Raw genomic sequence first — 22,428 nt, forward strand, 5'->3', positions numbered from 1 at the left:
GGGAAAAGCTCCCAGTAAGGAGCAGATCCCAAGGAGACCACCCCCTGCCTCCTATCCCACCCCACCTCCCAGCCTCACTGCATCAAAGCACATGAATGCGCTCAGTGAGGAACCAGCTGGTGGCACCGGGAGACCCTCAAAGGCGCTTGCAAGCATAAAGGAATGGCCGTCCAGGCCAGTGTCCTTCCGGCAGGGTACCACAAGCTATAGGCCACAGGACGGAACCACCAATTTCATGGGGTGTTGGTCAAGGTTCAGGGAAGGTGTTCACAACCAAGCTTTACTTGGGGTGAGGGTATTTAGAGGTACAAGCTGCACGTATCACGCACACCTCAGTCCTTTCTGCAGGGGATTAAGACACTGCTTGCTCTGTTACTGCTGCAGGTGGAGGTGCTGGTTTAAAACCACCCAGTGCCTTCCCAGGGCACCTGGCTAAGCTCAGAGCTTCTGGAGGGCATGATCCCTGGAGATAAGGCTCTTCATCAAGAAAGCTTTCTCTGTGCCCTCAAGCTGCAGGCCCTCTGGTCTCTGCATGGGTGACCTCTTCCCCAGCCTCTCACCATCACTTCCCCCTCTGGCCTGTGTCACAGACCCCTCTGGAGGTGACCAGCTTCCTGACAGCCTATCAAGCATTCTTGCCTCCTTGCCTGCCAGTCAGCGTCTTTAAGCAGAGGTTCCTTGTGTTGCCCTTATAAACTGGTAACTTCAGCCTAATGCAAAAAAAAAAAAAAGAAGAAGAAGAGCTTACTGAGCATTAAATGCTACTTCTTCCACTCTTCCTGAAATGTTCTTATCGTATCCAAGGAACAGTCGCCCAGGACCCACTAAAGCAACACCACTTCAACCTGGGCAGGTGGCAGTCACTCAGGATGACAGCACCTAGACGGAAACCCAGGGGACAGCAATCCCTGGGTGAGGGATGGGTGCGTATGTGTATCGCTATTTTAACCTGTTCAGCTTGTCTAATAAGAAGACAGCTAGGTATAAAATAAATAAGATACAAGGGTGTAATGTACAGCACAGGGAATATAACCAGTATTTTACAATAACTTTAAATGGAGTGTAATCTATAAAAATATCGAACCACTAGGTTGCAGACCTGAAACTAATATAACATTGTAAATCAACTATACTTCAATTCAAAAACAAGACAGCTTGGTGCAAATGGGGGTGAAAGGGAAACAAAATTAATCTCTCAGCCCTGCAATTACCCACATGCAGATTTTCTGCCAAACCAACTATTTCTTATCTCTGGTCAGTTTTTATCTGCAGCTGCCTTTCTCCCGCCCCTGCCACCACCGTGCACATACCTGAATCCTCTCTTCCCCCTGACAGTCACTGACAGAGTGGTCCAGGCCTCCGGGACTGTCAACACCCTGATGTAATTCAGGGCTCATGGGGAGTCTGAGGCAGTGCCCTTGTTTACGGATTCAGTGATTGATTGGACCCTAAAAGCTCCTGGCCCAGAAGACTAAATAGGTTGAAAGCAATCATTAACGGTAGTGTAATGTTGAAAAAAAACAAGAGACGCAAGGGGGCCTTTGGCCATGTGGACAAGAGCACGGGAAATGTGAAGGATGGAGGCAGATGGACACACTAGGCACCTCTGGGTAAACACCAGTACAGGCAAATCACAATGACAGTGGAGCCGATGCGGCAGGCACACTTGGTAGAAATAAAGCAATCTGTGTACGAATATTTTTTTTTTTTTTGGCCACACCACGCAGCTTGTGGGCTCTTAGTTCCCTGACCAGGGATCGGACCCGTACCCTTGGCAATCAAAGTATCTTAACCACTGGAACGCCAGGGAATTCCCAGTGTACAAATCTTTAAAAAAAAAACAAAACCTATGCGGAGGACAGACACTTTACTTTTATTAGAGAAAGATCTGCAAAAATGGCCACAGGCTGGGTGTTTTTTCTCGAGACAGATCAAAAACAGGACACCCAGGTGCAAGAGGCAAGAGTCCAGATGGAGACAGACGGGACCGACTTAATAAGGAAATGGAATGGGTAGGATAGAAAAATTATCCTCTGAGTTAAAACTTCAAGTTACCTCAATATAAACGATTCTTAAATTCTTAAGAATAATTCTAGTCTGACTGTCCCATTTTATAGGTAAAGAAACTGAGAGTCAGAGGGGTCACCTGCCCTGTCCACAGTCACACTCAGCTGGCCTGGGATGCCCTCATCTCACAGGTCACACTGATGTAAATGAGACCATCTAACAGAGTGGCTTCTAGCCCAAGATAAGAATTTGCAAAAGCTGCAGTAAAACAGGATTCATATATATTCTATTCACAGGAAATGTGTGATCAATCCAAAATCAACCTTGGAAAATCTATTTCTGAAGAAAGGTTCGCTAGCCAAATTACTGGTACAAATAGGATTCCCATGACAATGCTTAGATTCAACTATTTTCATAATATGCTATTAAGTGCAAAAGAGTCACTCAATCAATATTATGATTTTAAAACCCTCATTTACTCACTTAAACGTCTTCCCTAATACTTTTACTGAGCAGCATTTCATCCACACCTCACATTAATACCACCAGACTTAAAAGCACTAAAACTTACTCAGAAGGTAAATCACCAGGTGGAAAGATTCAGTCCCTCTCTAATAAACCCAGAATGAAACAAGTATAAGGTACAACTCAAATAACAAAGTGTAAATAAAAATTATAAATGTCAATATTTTTTAGGATGTGGAAAAATGAGCACACTTATTAACTGACAGCCGTCTGCCACCAATCATTATAAGTAGTTACTATGTGGACAGGCACAGAGCTAAATGTTTTAAAGACAGTAACTTATTTAAGTCTCAGAACAATGCTGGGAGATAAACTATTATTGACTCATTTTACAGGTGAAGAAATTTGCCCAAGGTCACAATAAATGATAGCAAATGGTACAGGTGGGATTTGTGGACCAAATTTACCCTCTTCTCAAAACACAATTCTTTGTAGTAAATCGGCTCAGTCATTATACAAGGCAGGTTGGTAAACGTGTTGTAAGAGCTATAAAACCTTTGCCCCAGTAATTACACTTTGGGAAACACTATATGTGCCAAGGAAACAAACCAAGATGGCGAGGTGGGACAGGAAACCAATCTGCCTGAAGATATTCATAGCAGCATTATAAGAGCAATAACTTGGAAATAGCCCAAGTGCTTCATCTGTGGGGGAGAGGGGTAGTAAAAGGGGCAGGGGCACACAACATGAAAATATCATATGACCACTAAGAGCAACAAGTCTGTAAACTATGTAAAAACATGGAAATATCTTCGGAAAACAAATATAAATAAGAAAGATAATAATAACCATTAAAAATAGTGATTACAACTCTACATCAAAATGTTTCTATATTCAAGAATGGAAGAAACAGCATTTAATGCTCATTCAGTTTTCTTTTTTGCATTAGGTTGAAGTTACCAAATTATAAAGGCAACGCAAGGTACTCCGCTTAAAGATGCTATGATTCAGAATGTCCTTCTCTTCCTGATCTAAAGATGTGAAGTTTTCATATAAAAATAAAAGAATAGCTCTTCTAATTTTAAAGCCCCTTCTTTAAAAAAAATAAGTCCCCCCTCAGGCTTTCAAGTAAGCCCTACTCTAATATTAACAAAACCTACTAATTTATAAAAACCCATAGCTCATGAATTTTTTTTTGTTAGTCATTTAGCAAATTTATTTAAGGACAAATATGTTGACAAACTGGAACATTATTTCTGTCACCATTTGGTCTGCACTAATAAAAGGCCACACTTTCAGAATCTCACTCTTTCATAAATGCATTTGGAAAAGTAACGCTATTTAAGATGGCATAAGTCCATGGGGGTGGGGACGTAGGTTTAAGAGTGTCTGAACATATGCCCAGATGGAGGCCGTGTGCTCCATGCCTAAGTGGGAGGTTTGGGCCCAGTTGCCTTTTCATAACATCTCATTCCCCAAAGGGGAGCAGAATATGCCCACACAGGTTCTTCACCACACCCCGTCTAGGTTGGCAGGGGGACCCAGCAAACCCTCAGCCCAGCCGCAAGCACCCCCTAACCCTGTCCACACATCGCTCCCCTGAACCCTCCAATGGCTTCCTGTATATCATGTCACCTTAGGGGAACAGAAGAACAATTAAAGAACATACTAACTACTTTTAAGATGAATGAGGTTGGGAAGTTGAGGAAGGAAGTGGCCCACGGTTGGCACCCTCTGACTTCTGCGCTAGGGGAAGAAAAGCTGACTCCTCCACTTGGCAAGACTGTTCTCTGCCTGGACCCATCTCACACCACTCTTCTTTCCAAGGTTCATTTTTCCTCTGTCCTTACCAACCCACGCTGCTGGCCCACGTGCCCATTTTGCTCTCTACTTGGGATGACTTACTATTGTCCCTCAAGCATAAAGGGCTCCTTATGCACCTGGCACAGAGCCAAAGCCCCCCCCCCCAGTATGGCAATGACTGCCTCTAAGGCAAACTGTCCAACAGGGCAGCCTCTAGCCATGTGTAGCTATTTAAACTTAACTTGAGTAAATTTAAAATTCAGTCCCACAATTGTGCTGGCCACATTTCAGCCACCATGGTTAATAGCTACTGAACCGGCCAGTGCAGGGAAGAACATGTCCATCGTCACAGAAAGTTTTACTGGAGGACCTCCTTACCTGCCTCTGCAATTCCAGGTGGCGTTCTCCCACAGCTGGACGACCCTTCCCACCTGACACCTTGGGGATAGCTCAGTTTCACGCAAGCAGCATTTTTTTTTACACGTAAATATGGACGCTTTTGGTGTACAGTTCCACGAGTTTATACATATATAAATGTATAACTAGATGTGTAAATGTGTACATCGCTGTAGCTACCATCACAGCCAGCACACAGAACAGTTCCACCATCCCCCCAAAATTCCCTTGTACTGCCCCCTTTGTAGTCAAACCCTTCATCCACCCCCAAAACCCCGGCAAGCACCCATCTGGCAGCTTTTTTAAAAACTCAGATTCCTGGCCTTTCCCTGGAAATCCCACTTAAGCAGGTCTGGGGTGAATCCCGGAATTTCTCACCTCCACGCCCCCTCCCAAGAATGTTCCTCCGGTGATTCTGGAGTTCAGCCAAGTTTGGTAACCTCTGGGGTAAATGCCGAATCCTAGTTTAATTATCTGCAAAGCGCTCGCTGGTATCTAGTCTTGCTTTCTTCCCACCCCCATGAGTTGCTTTGCTGCACATGGTAGGCACGGCTGGGCGCTGGGAAGGCAGGGCAAGTTCGCTGCTGGGGGCACAGGCAAGGTAAGAACTTTGTGGCTCTCGTATTATCTGGCAGAGAGAGGCCTCTCTGAGGCACATGGCCTCCCATCCTAATCCCTTCCTGGCTCTTTGTGCCATGGAATCCTCATCTGGAAAAAAAGGAACCACATCAGAAATAATCGTCTACCTCCGAAGCTCAGTGGAAGTGACGATTTACATAACACGTTCAAAGGCACTGGGCAGCCAGGATGAAAGGTACCTTGTCCAGGATATATCACCACCACCCAGGGCTGCCTCTGAATGGAACGTTCCTCACCCTGTTTACTTGATGGCTGTGGGGGAATCAGGACTCAAGTTACAATAAAATTGCAGCCTTTAAAAAGAAAAAAAATCACAATGTTTTTTCCTCCTAAATTCGTGATCCCAAGGGCAGGGTACCAAATTCCATCTTTAAAGAGGAATTCGGAAGAGTCAGCATCATCTCAGAAAACCTCCTCTGCTCAGAAAGTAAATAATTACAAGGAGGGTCAACACTCGAGTCTAGCCATTCTCCCGCACTTGTTCCGGCTCTGCTGACGATTCCTGGAAAACACTTTGAAAAGTTTTAAGATGATCAAAGGAAAAGAATGGCCAACCCAAGAAATGCTATCGTTTAACATCACATGTTTATTTAGCCCCACCAAGCCAAAGAGAGAAGATTGTTTGAAAGGGAGAGAATGCCTGCTTAATCAACTAAAAATGCATTCATTACTATGCTATTCACTGCGGCTTTCCTGAAATCAGACACTTTTGCCCCTAGACCGTAAGATTGAAGCGATTTGAAATGAAAATATTTCCTGTCCACTGCTTGCCAGTTTCTAGCCCCAGAGTGATATAACAGATGACATCCAGTACAATAAATGCTTTTATTAACCATAAATTTGAGACTGCTTTAGGGATTTGAAGTGTTGGGTTTCATGCTGAAAAAATGTAATGTTATCCACAGACCATCAGTGAGTAACAAAAACAGAGGCACAGGTTATGCTACTTTGATCAAATTATGGCCAAAACAAAAAAATCGTCTTTTGCATTTTAAATAGTAGTTGCTTTCAGGGCATATCTTCAAGGAGCACCACAATAGTTTAATCATATGTCTTAGAGAGTTTAATGGAAATTCATCCTGAGTGCAGATTTATTGAACCAGCAGCTTCTGTTAAACAGAAAGGAAATTGAAAAGTGTTATAAGGCTAAGTGAGCTGAAAAATTCAAATACTAAAATGGAACCCCAAAATCAGGTTTTCTCAACCTCAGCACTACTGACATTTTGGGCTATTACTGGGAAAGGCTGACGTGTGCATTTGGGGATGTTTAGCAGCATCCCTGGTCCCTACCCAGGAAATGCCAGTAGCAAACCTCCTCCCAGTTGTGACAACCAAAAGTGTCTCCAGAGATTCCCCAATCACCCCCAATTGAGAACTATTGCTCTAAATCAAATTCTAAGCCTGCTTAGCAAGTGCTGCCTGATTTCTCTTTTTCTAAAGAAAATGTCAGAGCCCAGGGAGTCTCACAGCCTCAGCTCCCTGCCCCAGGACTGCCCTCTACACAGAAATGTTTATCCCTGAGTGAGTTCTGAACTCAAAAGCACTCTACACTCCCTCTCCCACCAAAACTGACAGTAGAAGAGCCATGGAAACAAGAACCCTCTCCTCGAGCAGGGTAGACTAGACTAAGCAAAGGCAGCCCGCCGCCGTCTCCCGAGGCACACCCTGGCCCATCCTTGGTGCCCTGCGTGTACCCCAGCACAGCATCCCTACCAGCATCCCGATCGCTGCTTTTCTGGCCTTCTGCTGTCAGGCCACGGAGGCGACCATGGATTCGGTGCCAGAAAATAAAATGAAAAGCGGGGTTGAACCTTTGCAGTCCATTCTCTGGACGCTGAATGTCCCGCTATTACATCTCGGCGTGACATTTCACGGCCAGCAGGGGAGGAGGCCTGGTCCTGAAAGCTGAACAAACGACTGGTGCACAGGCCCTCCCGCGCCCTCGCCTGCTCCCTGCACTTATGAATAAAAGATGCAGGGCTTGTCTCTGTCGTCTCCCTGGTACCCTGGGAGAATAACAACTTGTCACTTTTTGACGTTTTAACTTACTTTGAAAAATAATCAATATTAACTTGCTGAGTCTTTGGGCTTTAAATCTGGGGTAGGGACAAATAAAAGAAAGAAAAGGCATGCCATGAGGTAGAAGACAGTAATTCAAGTTAAACGAATGAAACTCTGTTAAGGGTCTCTAATAAAATAATTTAGGCAATACACAATCATAGAAGGAGAAGACTGGAAATTGAGGACATGTTTTGAGTGAAGTGGCCTTTTCTGGAAATAAAGTTCATTGTTTTCTTAGCACAAAGGAAAGAAGTGGCTGAGTTTGGGTGTGAGGGAGCACTCAACCGTAAACCTGCCCTGGCCAAGGGGAGGTTATAATAGGAACTCATTCCTGGTCGGTCGCTGAGGGCGACATCTACAACTGTTTGCAAAAAGCCCTGGTGAACAGCAAAAGCCTTAATCATTCTTGGGATCCAGCACTCCCAATTTTGAGAGCACAACTGATTTCAAATCGTCTTCAAGGAAATAAGTTAAATTACAGGATAGCACAAATGACACCCTGCAGTTTCTTTGGACGCTCAGTAAAGTAAAAGGAAAGCCCTACTGTAAAGCACTGTGTTTTTAAAAAAGACAAATAACACAAGACCAAACTGGGTTAAATGTACAATTTCAAGTAGAAAAAACGTATTTTGCTCTTTGCTAAAACTGCACCTATATTTGTTACCTATTGATATCTAAAATCCAACAGTGTCACACTCTCACCTTTAGAGGGATCTTGCCAAAATATTTAACTTGACCCTAATCATGAGGAAACAATCAGAAATCCAAGTTGTGTGACTATCTATACCACAAGTGACCTTGACTCTTCAGATGTATATGTTATAAAGGATCAAAAAGAAATGGAGGGACTCCTTTAGATTAAAGGAGACTAAAGAGACAGGAGGTGTCTATAAGCAGTGAGTGGCCCTTGTCTGAATACTGGAAGGTGATTCAGAAAGAAATCATGAAGGATATTTAGGAGTACAGGTGAGGTACGTGAGGCAAAGCACTGGTGACTCTAGGCTAAGGGGAAATAGGTGCTCACCCCACTGTTCTTTCAACTTTTCTATAGGTTTGAAATTTTCAGAATCTAAAATATAGGGGAGAGAGTAAAGCGAAGCCCCAGGTATAGCTGACTGGCTGCCTGCTGGTCTGGGTGGGGGCTGGGCAGCAACAGCTTCATCTTCCTGTTTCAGAAAATGTACACCCCAAAGTATAAAGTCTCAATACAGAATAGATTCAGGATTAAAATAAATTTTTTTTTTAATTTATTTTTTTTATTTTTGGCTGCATTTGGTCTTTGTTGCTGCGTGTGGACTTTCTCTAGTTGCAGCGAGCAGGGGCTACTCTTCGTTGCAGCGCGCAGGCTTCTCGTTGCGGTGGCTTCTTTTGCTGTGGAGCACAGGCTCCAGGCACGCGGGCTTCAGTAGTTGTGGCACTCAGGCTCAGCAGTTGTGGCTCGCGGGCTCTAGAGCGCAGGCTCAGTAGTTGTGGCGCACGGGCTTAGTTGCTCCGCAGCATTTGGGATCTTCCCGGACCAGGGCTCGAACCCATGTCCCCTGCATCGGCAGGCGGATTCTTAACCACTGCGCCACCAGGGAAGTCCCTAAAATAAAATTTTAAAACCCATAGTAGTGTAACTTATTATTCACTTAACTGGGTAGTGGTTGAGGGGGTATGTACACATGGCAGACATTTAAGACATTTAAGTTTCTGCTTTTTAAAAAGGCATAGGTCCTTTTTTTTCCCCCAAAAGGCAATAGTTTATTTATGGCTGCGTTGGGTCTTCGTTGCTGTGCATGGGTTTTCTCTAGTTGCAGTGCGCGGGCTTCTCACTGTGGTGGCTTATCTTGTTGCAGAGCACGGGCTCTAGGCACTGGGCTTCAGTAGTTGTGGCATGCAGGCTCCATAGTGCAGGCTCAGTAGCTGTGGCGCACGGGCTTAGTTGCTCCACGGTATGCGTGATCTTCCCAGACCAGGGCTTGAACCCGTGTCTCCTGCATTGGCAGGCAGGTTCTTAACCATTGCACCACCAGGGAAGCTCTCAAGGAACAGGTCCTTTTAAAACTCCTTTATGCCTTTCCCTAAAAGTCTTCTGCAATTTATCATTCTCTTTCTCCTCTTATCAGAATTCCTACTAATTTAAAAACTTTTTAGAATTGCTCTTTAAAACTCTCCTGCCTTCCACCCAAACTCTCCCCCATTATCTACCCCAATCTTTTTTTAATGAGATAGAAGCAATGATTACCCTAATCTCCAACTTGAAAACTGTGCACTTAAAGGGAAAAAAAAAAAAAGAAGTGTGACCCTTTAAGTAAAAGGAAGAAAGCTCAGTAGATGGGAAATGTGCTCAAGTGAAAAGATGTTGGGATAGAATTTCTGTGTCTCAAGCTTCAAAACCCAGGGAGGAGAACAATGAGGCAGCCTGCGTGTCCAGAGCAGCCCTGAGAGACCTGGTTGGCAGTCACCTTGGGCGCGCCAGACACTCGGAACCCACCACTCCAGCCCCCCACTGCAGCAGTCTTCAGGCAGCACAACCAGATGTTACATTTTCTCTGCTTAATTTTGGTAAAACTCCATGACCTCTTTCTCAAATTAAAAAGGCAATGCTATTTTTTTAAACCACAGGAGCTATCTTTAGTGAACGCTTCTAAGGATTTCATTAATTCATAGCCAGCCAACCAGGACTTTTCCCACAGTCTCCCACAAAAAAGCCCGGGAAGTCACTGATTGCTTGGCTGGATCTGAATATGAGCAGAGGTAAGATCAGAAATATCTAGTTCCTCCCACAGGGAGGCAAGGCATGAAAATCAAAGCTGGGCAAAACCTCATTACCACAGCTGGCCGGCAAACCCACAGCCCTGGAAAGGCGGCAAAGAGCATCTTTGATTCTGGATGGACCCTCGAGTGACTTCAGTAAATGAAAGGCATTCACAACCAGAGGGGACCGAAAGAAAATGAGACCTGTATCTCTGTTAAAAAGACCAAGCTGTCATACCACCTAAGGGCTGCTGCCAGGGAGTAAGAGTCATTTCATTCACTTTGTGTCGTAAAGTCCAAAACCAAGATGCTTAGTTAGCGCTTAGCAGTCATTTTTTACATTTTTTTCATCCATAGTGCAGCGCAACCTGGACAGTCCAAACATCCCCTCTTCAAGCAACCAACACTTTGCCAACTGTGATTCCCATCCAGTACCAGCCCTAACCACTGCCTCTCTCATTCCCTGAGAATCTGTCCTACAGCCCAGCAGTTGGCCAGTATGAGGACACAGTGCCAATAAACTGTGGTGTGAATGAAGGCGAGCATACTTTTGTGCTACTCAGCACCTAATGCCACATGATGCACCAATGTTAACAAAACATGAGTAAAACCAACTATACTTCAATAAAAATAAAATTAAAAAAAAAATAGAACATAGGTAACTATAGAACTTCAGAGGAAACTGTCATTACAATTGCTCGCCTTACATGTCACCTCCTCAGAGAGGCCACCGAGCTCACCCGCTCTCATCACCCCATTTTAATTTCCTTCAGAGCACTTAGTCACACGTAGGGAGAAACGACTATGCACCGCCACTCATCTCCTGGTGCAGCAGGGAACGAAGCAGGTCAAGGACCTGCCGCCAGGGAGCTGACAGTGCACTGAAGGAGATGCACGGACAGACAAGAAAACACTCTTGTGTGTTTCATGGTAAAAAAAATTTTGTAGAGAAAACTCAAGTGAAGAAAAGAGGTGAGCGAGACAGCAGCAGTTGCTATTTTAAATAGAGCAGGTCTGGTAGTTTGTTATCCTATTTGTCTCCCTTACTACAATCTAAGCTCCAGAGACCAGGCCTCACACATAGAAAACGCCAAATACTCACTGAATGAGGGAATGGCTGCTGAGGGTCACTCCTATCAAGCCATTCATCTGCTGGAGAAACCTTCCAAGCCTCACCATCCCTGACAAGTACATGTAGGCAAAATTCAAGGCACCCCTTTATCTAGTCCCAGCCTCTGTCTTCAGCCTTCTTGTTTCCACTGCCTCCAATGAGCCACCCTCCTCCAGCTTTACCCACATTTTTCTGTTTTTTTCCTCTCTGTTTTCGTTTTTTTTTTTTTTTTTTGGCTGCGCCTTGCATCTTGCAGGATCTCAGTTCCCCAGCCAGGGATGGAAACCGGGCCCCACAGTGGAAGTGCCGAGTCCTAACCACTGGACCGCCAGGAAATTCACACCCACATCTTTCCTTCTGCCCAAACTGTCCCCACCTCCTGGCTCCACTCGCCAGAGGGCGCACTCAAAGTCCCCCCAGTGAGGCCAGTCTTCTTCAGCCATCTGATCCCTCCCTCTAAGCCTCCTCTGAACCGTCCAAATTAAGTGTCTTCTTCATAAGCAAATCAAGATTCCCCTTTTTCGCTGCATCACTGCAAAAGACTGAATGCATCCCACTAAATCTGGAGGCATGATGGGGTGAGTCTGACTTTACTAAATGTAGGCTTCCTGGCAAAGGTGAAATTCACACAGGGAGCCTAGGGGGCTTTGTGGAGAAGCCTCCCAGGGAAAGGCGGGCCTCCTCCAAAGCAGGGGAAACTGAGGCAAAGCGAGTAGCCAGAGTTACTGGGAACCAACTGAGACGTGGGCTAAAAAGCCAGAGTTCCAAAGGTGGGCGCCCAGCAGCACCTCAGACATCTGCTCCGCATCACCCTGCTTCTCACACTGGCCAGTGCATAAGATGCAATGTTCTGGGATGAGGGGCAGCAGGAACCGTGGTTCATGCTACTCTGGGAGGAGTGGACAAGGCAGAGCGAGGATGGGGAGTTGTCTTGCATCCCCGCCTGGATAGGAAGCCCCTACAGACGGGGGCCTGGTCCTACTCCGCTTCGTGTTTTCCCAGAAAACGTAACTACAGTTTAACCATGGCCTGACACGGGAGCTGCTCTTGCCTCCTCACACCAAATAAGTCTTTGCGAACTTCAGATATCGAGCAGTCACAACAAATCCTAACCATGTGAGGGCCTGGGCCCCACCCAGAGCAAATGTGCCCCCTCCAGAGGATGGAGGCGATAAGCTGTCACTCAACAGGGACCATGCTCAGGCTGACTGCTCCTGCATTTGGTCTGGACTGCATTGCATTTTCCTCAGATAAAAGGGGAAGAAACCCTTTTCAGGAGAAGAGAAGCCAGAAATCACCTGGACAGAATAAAATCACAGAGAACCACATGGCGCATCTCAGGAAAATGTACCTCTTCTTTACAAGGAAACCCTCCCTCTATCCCCATCAGCCCTCCCACTGGCAAGTAAAACAGTCCAGCTTAGAACAGAAGTCTGGGGCCACAGCCAGCATTTTTTAAAGGGTTACCATTCATTGGGGGGAAAATCTACAAAACTGACAAAACAGAACACTTGGAAAAACTCCTAGTTTTTAAGGGAATAAAGGACTTTCAAAATCTAAAAACGTTATAGTTAAAGCCTAATCCCTTATGATTTCAAAAGGATTCATTTGAAGTATTCATTTAATGTGTGAAAGGTAAATATCCATCTGAACATTTTAATTAATGTTACCAATTTCCATTCTCTTTTCAAAGTCACTGCTTCAATTTTATAGGCATTTCTGATAAGTTCAAGCAAGCTCCCCTACAATGTAGTAATTTTAATGAAAAGCCTCATGGTTAATGCCTATTAGATGAGGTTTGGAATGAAGAAACATATAATAAAATTATCATTTATTAAACTTCCCACAATACCTGCCATCTGTCCTGCTGTTTCAACTTTTAATGTACCAGCCTTATGCAAATAAGACATTAGGTTTACTATAAAACAAATTCTTCTTAAAAGTGCATAGTAAAGGTAGTTTGCATTTACCCTATTAAATCACACAATTTACAGGCCAACTTCCGTTTTAGAAGAGAATTACATGTGTGTTCACATCACATCTTTATTTTGTCATCCATCCAGTGATTTGTTGAGGACAGCTGGTACCTATTAAGTCCCCCCTTTAAATGTTGTAGCCTTAATTGGCTACATCCACCTTCCCCCAACATTTCCAAACAAGGAACCAAAGAAAAGGAAAGCTGTTTTTATCATGGATGGTTTGAACAATGGAGTTGCAAATGTTAAAATAATAATCTCGGGCTTCCCTGGTGGTGCAGTGGTTAAGAATCCACCTTCCAGCGCTGGGGACTCGGGTTCGAGCCCTGGTCAGGGAAGATCCCACATGCCGCGGAGCAACTAAGCCCCTGCGCCACAACTACTGAGCCTGCGCTCTAGAGCCCGCGAGCCACAACTACTGAAGCCTGCGTGCTTAGAGCTCCTCAACGAGAAGCCACCGCAACGAGAAGCCCACGCACCCCAACGAAGAACAGCCCCCGCTCGCCACAACTAGAGAAAGCCTGCATGCAGCAACAAAGACCCAACGCAGCCAAAAATAAATAAAAATATAATAAATAAATTTTAAAAATATAATAGTCTTCATTAGAGACTAACTAGTTATTCCATTTTTAGGCCCCTTCAGAAGAAACAGGGTACAGATGGAGTTTAAATGTCATGTCAGTCTTTGTTACTTAGGTAATTTTTCAATTGTTCAATTTTTAGTTTCATGCCTCATGTTAATAATTAAACCGTTCCCAGATACTGCTCGGGAAGGCATGAGGGACAGTCTTCCCAGATATATTCTTGGTATTATTTAAGCTATAAACGTTTTACTTGGGCTTCTGAACATGTGAGAACAAGCAGACAGAATCTGCAAGCAGAGAATAAGCCAAGTATGGTTTTCTATGAATAGACATCATGCTCTTCCCAGACACTGAAGAGTTCTCAACTCACACAATGAGAAATTCAGTTGATCAAATCGCTTTAACCTGCCGTATGTAGATGAAATGCACACTAATTTGGTTACAATTTAGGCTTCCCTTCTTAAAAAAAAAAAAAGCATTCAGGGCTTTAAGTGTGAATGACATCAACAGGCTAAATTCTGAGCAAGATAAGGAGCCATGTCAACGAATCCCCAGTAGATTGGGTTTCTTCTTAGAGACCTGCTCCAGCTTTAATCTGCAGTAAGACTATCTGTTTCAATAGGATGTGATCACTCCTGGGCTTGTGTCTTTTCAATCAGCCGGTGGCCCTGCAGGGTTTAGAGTGGCAGAGAGGAAGTGGCCCGTGGTTAAACAGAGGAAATACCAAGGCATTTTAATAGAGCAAATAGTCTACTTCCCACAGGGAAGAGCTTCAAAGGCCTCAGGCCCTGGAGGAGACAATGTGTTACAGGGCCATCAGTCACCTAATCGTGTGTCAGGCCCATTCAGAACATCCTGGCAGCCAAGACAAACACTGCCCAGGAGGACATTGCCTCCCACCAGCCAGGCAAGTTGGGCTGCCTGGAGATGGGGCCTGTGGCACCAACACAGACAGGTAGGTTCCTTGGGCTTGCTGAGGGCAGAAGAACCTCCAAATCTGGGGGAGATGTGAAACGGAAATGGTCTTGGCTGCCGGAGTAGGGTGGCAGGAGAGAGGTCTGCTCCAGAGGTGCTGTCCCCCACTCTAGCCTGTCAAGTTCTGGGGATACCTGAGCCCCGGCCTCAGCCCATTCTCTTACAAATTGAGGATGGGGGACCCAAGCTTCCAGAAGCCTAAAAACCCATCCATCGGGGCAGACACAAGAGGCAGCAAGGAATGAAAGGGACAATTAATTGTTGACTGGGTGGCCCCAGCAGCAGCAGACATCTGCCGGGGCACGGTATGTGAAAAGTTCAGGGACTGATGAGGGAAAGGCAGTTTGAAAACTTTTTTAAAAGAAAAAAAAAAAACACAACATTTTAGGCCAAATGAAGCATGAAAAATACTCAAATTAAAATAAAGACTTAAAAAAGCATTAGCTGTTCTTGCCTTTGTAAGGAAGCCATCTGTAAAGTTTGAATGGCTGAGGATATGATTTGGATCCTACCCTACTCTTTGCTGAGACTGTTTTCCAGACAGGCCCAGCTGTTCTGGGGAGGAACCCAGTGGAAGTGTCGGGTCCGCTTCACCCCCAGCCTCCTCTTTAACCCCAAGCCAGAGACACCCACCCAAAACGACTGGCTCCCCAGGTCCTCCTTCAGCCAGCCTCACCCCTGCCATTTCCCAGAGCTCGGACAAAGTCTCCACTTTACATTCTAAAAGTCCAGTGAAGCAATTTCAAGTCAAGCTGATTTTAAACGTTTAGAATGTGGCTTCCCGCCTCCTTCTTGTGACCACAGAAGCCCTGTCTCCTAAAGCAACGATTCTCACCGTTGAGAGCATCACAGGAACTTGTTAAAATGTCAGTTCCTGGGCCCCATCTCACTCCCATTCTGGCCCCATTGGCCTTGAATCTGCATTTTAACAAGCTCCCAAGGCAATCCCGATACTGGAAGCCCCTGGACTTCACTATGAGAAATCACGTTTGGAAGGAAATGGTGCCTCAGTCGGAACTTAGTTGCTGGTCTCATTCACCCAGCTGTATCCCCGAGTTAATAACTAGCACAATGCCCCAGGCACTGCAGGGGCTCCGGGTCCATTGGATGGATGGGGGAGGGGAGAGAAGGGAGGGCTGCTCAAGAAAGATGGACCCCAGCCAAAGGATTCCCAAATTAACATAGCAAAACAGGCTGGAAGAAAGCATCACACTTCTTATAAAAATGTTTCTCTGAAAATGTGTCAACCGGGGCTGACTCATTTTTAACCAAGAATTCTGTAAAAGACACAAGAGCATGTGTAACATGGACAACACAGCCACAGGACAGGCAGACCAGATGCAGCCTTGAGAGCCACGAGCTGCAAGTGAATGAAAACACATCCAATTCAGAATTAAATAAACATGGCTGGGCCCGCAGCCAAGGAGAGTTCTTGGATTGGACTTTTATCAGGAACCTAAATTTTAATCAGCTGGAACTTCTTCTTTTCCAAGTACCACCCTATTCCTTCCTACCTTTAGAGATGAAGTATTTGCCTTAAATGGGAAACTTGCACTTCATTGTAAAGACGATGCCAGCATTCTGGCTTCCTGAATTCCTGAAGGAACAGACTTTGGTGGGGGAAGGGGGGGGAAAGTGGAAATTGTTGTTTCAGGGATAATAGACCAGGGAAGGTGTACCCCATCTAGGTAAGAAGGCAAGAAATGTTCCCTCCTCCTCCACTGCAGGAAAAGCCACTAAATAAAAACCTGTGGGAATAGATTCCTAATTTCTTGTTCCATAAATAGGCTTCTCAAACAACCAGCAAGGCAAGAGGAGGGGAAAAAACCTCAGTGCAAGTGACCAACATAAAGTTACCCATCACAAACAAAACCATTCCACTTCCAAGAAGCAAGCAGTTAAGACTCAGTGTAAATGAGGATGCTGGCCCCTCTGGAAGTTTTACAACTTGTTACTTCTTTGCGAAAACTGTATTTATTACTCAAAGAGCAACTTTACCTGGCAAGAGCCCTAAGAGACTTAAAAAAAAAAAACTAGTTGAGGAAGTGAGCCCACAATTCATTTCTAAAACACTGCGCTGTGTTCAAGATGATATCGGCCCCTTAATTGCCCCGCTAATAATGGGGAGGTTGTGAAATCTGACCACTTAGACCAGGCTGGCTCCTCTGAGAGCAGCCCGGAAGGGAGGGTTACAGCTGCTGAGGGTTAGCTGGCTCCAGTCACCTTGCAAGTCCTGAGAAAATACACATTCCTGCAGGGGCAAGAGTTCCTGGAACAACCTCTCCCTGGAGAGCCCGGGGGTCAATCGCTCAGCTCCTCTCCAGCACCCAGATCCTGCCCCTCCTGAGGGCTCACTTCTCTACCCTGCTGTGTCTCCAGCTTCTCAGGTTCTGTGTGACGTAGACCCACAGGAAGCCCTCTCTTGCTTGCATCACACATCACCGACCCTTATTCTTATATGTTAACATAGCCCCAACTAGACTGTAAGCAACCTCAGTCAGCACTGAGACTAAGTACTATGGGCTGAGCACCCACTAACTGGTAGGGGACTCGGACATGAATCAAATAGCCAAGTAACTGTACACCAGTACTTACTGGGCAGCCCTCTGACAGCGCAACTTCCGTAAAAACTTACCTAGGGAGGTAGGGGCAGAGGAGGCTTCCTGCAGGAAGTGATGCTGGAGCTGAGAGGGGAGGTTGAGATGTAAAGAGAAGGAACACAGGCGGGAGTAGCATGTACAAAAGCTCACTGCGGAGAAGACACTGGAGCTCACTGCTCTGATCGTGGCCCTTCCCCCACCCCCCCTTCTTAAAATCGATCCCTTCATACAGGATTTAGCAGGAAGGCTGCAGGGTCTAATTGGGTTCAGCCAAGATTTACAGGGCTCCAGGCTCTGAGCTCACCAACATAAGGTTAAGCGTCTGGCTAAAGAAACTACTCTGAAGACACAGATGTGAACAAATACTGATGATGTAGTCTGGTGAGAACCAAAGGCAAGGACCTGCAGGAGAAGGCGAAGCAAGGGGAATGGCATTCAGAGGGCATCCTTGAGGAGGCATCACTTGAGCTGAGTCTTAGGCCAAGCAGGGGGTTCTCAGGGGAGGAAAAGCTATCCCAGGAGCAGGGAAAAAGCATGCCTCGGCAGCAAGAAGGGCACAGGAGTTAGGGAGCAGGGTGGGAGGGCCAGGGGCTGGAGTTGGAAAGGTGAGTATGTAAGGCAGGTGGACAAGCTGGGTCAGGGAAAGCTGGTGGCTCCATCAGATGCATCAAAAGACCAGTCCAGGAGGGAAGGAGCCACGTATCAGGTTGGGAAGAGCCTAGAATACAGGAGATGGCCCTGAGGCTTCCATGCTCATTCAAAAAGTAGGTGAAGATGACCCCAAGGAAAGGACTGTGAGGCCAAGGTAGGAGCTGTTGAGAAGGTCACCCCCAGCATGAATGTGAAGCCACTGGGATGAGGGCCCCCATTAATCCTGTGGGTGTGCAGGTTTAGGGGCAAACACATTCCCACAGAGAGCACAAAACCGCCAGCTTGGCTCCTCTGGGGCCCGGCTATACCCACAGCAATAAAACTTCACAAGGTCTTTGCACTGACACGTGAAGCCACCTGGGCAAGTGCAGAAAAACAGCAAATTGGGCTGATCCACCTAGGCCGGCTTATGAAAATTCAGAATAAAATATCTGTGATGCTATTATTCAAAAGCCAACACACCAGTTTAGATCCAGAAAATTTAGGATTGGTAAGTCAACATGGGAAAGCCTTAAGGAAAACTTTTTGATCTAAAAACTGAGGAAAACTTGGTATCTATTGAAAAAAAAAAAAAAAACCAAGAATAGTGGTATTTTTACTAAAATGGGACAGAGTAAGAAAATGTGATGTTTTACTCAAATCGGAAGGTTACATTCACTATGGGGTTGGTGAGAGGGTGGGTTATAGCTGTCTATAGCATAGCTATTGGGTTTGAAGACATTTCAGCTACTTGGTTCATACCTCGTTTTCTGCACTGTGTTTCTCTGAATGCGGGGCAAGTGAGCTGGAGGCACCAGCCTGTGCCCCTAAAGGGATGTCAGGTTCTAGGCCTCAACTGCTTGAGGTCGTTCAGAGCACCCCACAAGAGGTGGGTGGACGTTGTTCTAAGAGAACTACCCCATACCCATCCCTCAGAGCAGTAGTGCTAGGGAAACTAGGAAATCCCATTTACTCCTGTTTTCCAGGTGAAGAAATTGAGGCTCATGGCTGCCCAGGAGAAGAGCCAAGGTCATGTTCCATGGCTGCCTGAGTGCAAACCGGTGTCCCCTCCACAAGGCTGAAGGCCGTGAGTGCCCTGACACCAGGCTGGTCCTGGCTTGGGTGGGAGGGGTGCTGGGCAGATGGACACAGTCTCCAGGTCCTCTGGCCGCCCAAGCCCAGGAGCCCTGATAGAAACTCGGGACGGCAGCGTCCCATCGCCCAGATGGCATCGAAGAAGCGCTGGGTTAGGGGCAGAGGGCTCCAAGCACAGGACAAAGTCGGTGCATCCCTCCAGTCTCGTCTCGGGCATCTGCCCGAGGGGGACAAGCTCATTCCTCCCTTTGGCCACGAAAAATATCCTCAACTCAAGCTGGATGGCGGTGGAGGTGGGGGGGTCATCCCTGAGACCGTTCGAAGGGCTGGATACGGGAGCAAAATTTACCAGCAAGTCAGGAGTCTGAGGTGGGGGTGAAAGTGGGGTAAGACGGCCTGGCCCAGAAGGAACAAAACGGCTCCGAAAGAGGGGGGGCGCACCCCTCCCCAGCACTCAGGGTCCCCTGCCTGGCAATCCCGGGCTTTTGCAGAGTTTTGGACCGGAGGTCCGAAAGAAGACCCCCACTCCCGCTCCAAAGCGCCCCCCATGCGAAAAGCTCGGAGGATCCCAGCCCGGGGCCCTGTGTCCTGAGAGGGAGGAGGTCCCGGGCCTGGAACAAAGGGTGGGGCGCCCTACTCCTGCCCCACGCCGGGCGTCCCTCTCGCCCGCCCTCCTGGAGCCGGACCCCGGCCAGTGGCCGCGCCTCATTAGCAACACAAAGCCGGGGTCGAGCGGCCTCTTTCAACCCAGCCGAGGCAGGCAGACGAGCGACCCGGGAGGGACGCAGGAGGGCGGGAGCAGCGGGATCCCAGCCCCACCGCGCACTCTGCGGAGAGCAGGCAAGTCAACGCGGGCGCCACTGCCCGCGAGCACCTGTGCCCCCGCGCTTTGGGGGACAGCAAGAAACTCGCTGTCCTCTCCTTACCCTCCAGCCACAGGTGTCGGCGCCCCGCGTTCTGCTGGAGCCGCCTGCTGCCACTGCCAGCTGGGAGCCGTTGAGGCAGGCGTTGACTGTGAAGAAGACAGAGCAGAGCTGCAGCCACGGGGCCATGGCCGTGCGCTCACCCAGCCCGGCCCTACTCTGCTCCCCGGCCGCCTGCCGCTGGCCAGCCCGGAGTGGGCGGTGGCGCTGGCGGCAGCGGCAGAGCTGGCGGCACCACCGAGCATGCGCTGCGGACCCTCGGCCCGCCCCTTCTCTCCGGGGCCCGCCCCTAGCCTCGACCCTCGGGTTTTGGCCCCGCCCCCTAGGGCTGGCTCTTCCTCTTGGCCCCGCCCCTACCTCTAAGCCACGCCCGCACGGCCCATCTCCGAGTGACTTTGAGAAGCCGACAGCTGCAGTTTTTTCCCCTCAACTGAGAGGTCTTTTTTTTTTAATCCAAGGATTTTTCCACGTAATGCCTGCTCCCTGCAAAACTCGGGAAAACAAACCAAAAAAATGATAATAGTAGTTAAAATAATAATTTACAAGTGCCTACTATTTGCCAGTCCTCTTCTTGAATCCTCTCAAACACACCTGAAAGTGTCAGTAGTATTGTTATCCCAGTTTTCAGCGCAGAAAAGCTAGGGTAATGTGGTGGTTAGATAAATCCTGGCTGGGACCTCGGACAAATGACTTGCTCTGTCCCCATTATTGTTCCCTCCCCCTGTAAACTGGAATAACAGAGAAAGTGTCTTAGTCTGGGGAGGATTCTACTGGTTAACACATAAAAAGCATTCAACAAGTGCTACAATCTACTGTTAACTGACTTGCATAAAGTCACACAGCTGGCACCTGCCAGATCTGAGATTCAAATCCAGATTGGCAAAAACAATACTCTTAACCATTACACTTGTCAAACTTACTCTTGTGAAGTGGGTAGTACCTCTGTTTGGGAAAGGAAGCTGAGGCTGGGAGTGAAGTAGCCAAGATCATCCAACTTCGCCACAAGACCCTTCCCCCTTTGACTTGTCTCTGTGCTCTTGAATCCCACCTCTTCACCCTTCTCCATTGCCTTATCCCTCATCTATGCCACCACCTCCTCCACAACAGCTTCCAAAGGGCTTTTCTTGCTTGTACTTTTGTCCCAAATACAATGCATTTCTGCACCTTGGATCCAGAGTGATCTCCAAAAAGGTGTCAGACCACTGCCTTCTGATTAAAAATCTCCTGCAGTGGCTTTTATTCAATGGCCTTTAGAATAAAATCTGCAATGACCTCCTCCTCTCCCATGTTATCTCTTCCTACTCTGCCTTCACTACTTGGCTCCAGCTACACTGATCTCCCCGCTCAACCTCAACTTGGTTTTCTTGTCTCAGTCAACCTTGAAGACTCTCACCTTTGCCAGTCTAACAAGGCAGCCTCCTCTACATGACTCTCTCCTTCCAGGGCCTAAAATCCCCTCCCTCTCCTGTCTGCCTGGCCTACATGTGGTGATAGACAGCTCAGCTGCTACTAACACTGAGTTCCTGTATTTTCCATTGTGGCTCTGCACACCCTACCCATACCTTGTACTTAAAGTCTCTGCAGAGGCAGAAGTGGCCCAAGCTTAGCAAGCTACCCTTGTGTAGACAGTAATGCTAGCAGAAGTCCTGGTGATTGGCTTTGGAACCAGGGAGCAGAGCCAGCTTCCCTTGAACTACAGAAGCTGGAAGTGGGAGACAGTGGTTGCCCAAACCCATCCTCCCTTTCTCGCTGCCAGAGAAAGGGAGGACGGGTTCCCCAAACAACAACTGGTGGTCCAGTGGGTAAGACTCTGCACTCCCAATGCAGGGGGCCTGGGGTTCGATCCCTGGTCTGGGAACTAGATCCCGCCCGCATGCCACAACTAAGAGCCCGCATGCCGCAACTAAAAGATCCCACACTCCACAACAAAGATCCCACATGCCACAGCTAAGACCCGGCGCAGCCAAAATAATAAATAAATACATAAATAAATATATATATTTTTAAAACTCCACCAGAACATCCAGGTGCTGAGATTTCCTGTTCATGTGCACCACGGGACAGGAAATGTTTTATTTTTTCATCTCATCACCAGGATATTCAGGAATTCAGCCAAACCCAGCATCACTGCTTTGGTCATCTAGAAGAACCAGGATCCACAGAAGGCTGCCTGCAGGGTAACCTTCTCTGAATAGACCCCACGCGGTACGTTGCTCCTGTGGGGAAGCTGTAGACTCTATGCTCTGGTGCCTTCCAGACCTCTGCCCATCCTCCCTGACTCCCCTCTGGGTCATTCCCAACCCCCACAGCCGGGAGCTGGGGATGTCAGGGGTTTGGCCACGAATGTCAGGAGTGCCAGGGGCTGAAATGAGGCCAGGACCACATGGGTGTTGGTGAAGCACCCGGGAAACCAGGAGACTACCT

At 47.2% G+C, this 22,428-nt stretch overlaps 1 protein-coding gene across 1 annotated transcript in view; it reads right to left on the reverse strand.

The window, feature by feature from the left end:
* IL17RD (interleukin 17 receptor D) overlaps positions 1 to 20,133 on the reverse strand; it is a 61,811-nt gene extending 41,678 nt beyond the window's left edge. Inside the window, exon 1 of the mRNA XM_029244281.1 lies at positions 20,008 to 20,133. Coding sequence (XP_029100114.1) covers positions 20,008 to 20,133 — 126 coding nt within the window. The remainder of the gene's footprint in view (positions 1 to 20,007) is intronic.
* Positions 20,134 to 22,428: the final 2,295 nt, after the last annotated feature.

Source organism: Monodon monoceros, unplaced genomic scaffold (assembly GCF_005190385.1).
Source record: "Monodon monoceros isolate NGI ecotype Baffin Bay Population unplaced genomic scaffold, NGI_Narwhal_1 Super_Scaffold_3, whole genome shotgun sequence".
Taxonomy (NCBI): Eukaryota; Metazoa; Chordata; class Mammalia; order Artiodactyla; family Monodontidae; genus Monodon; species Monodon monoceros.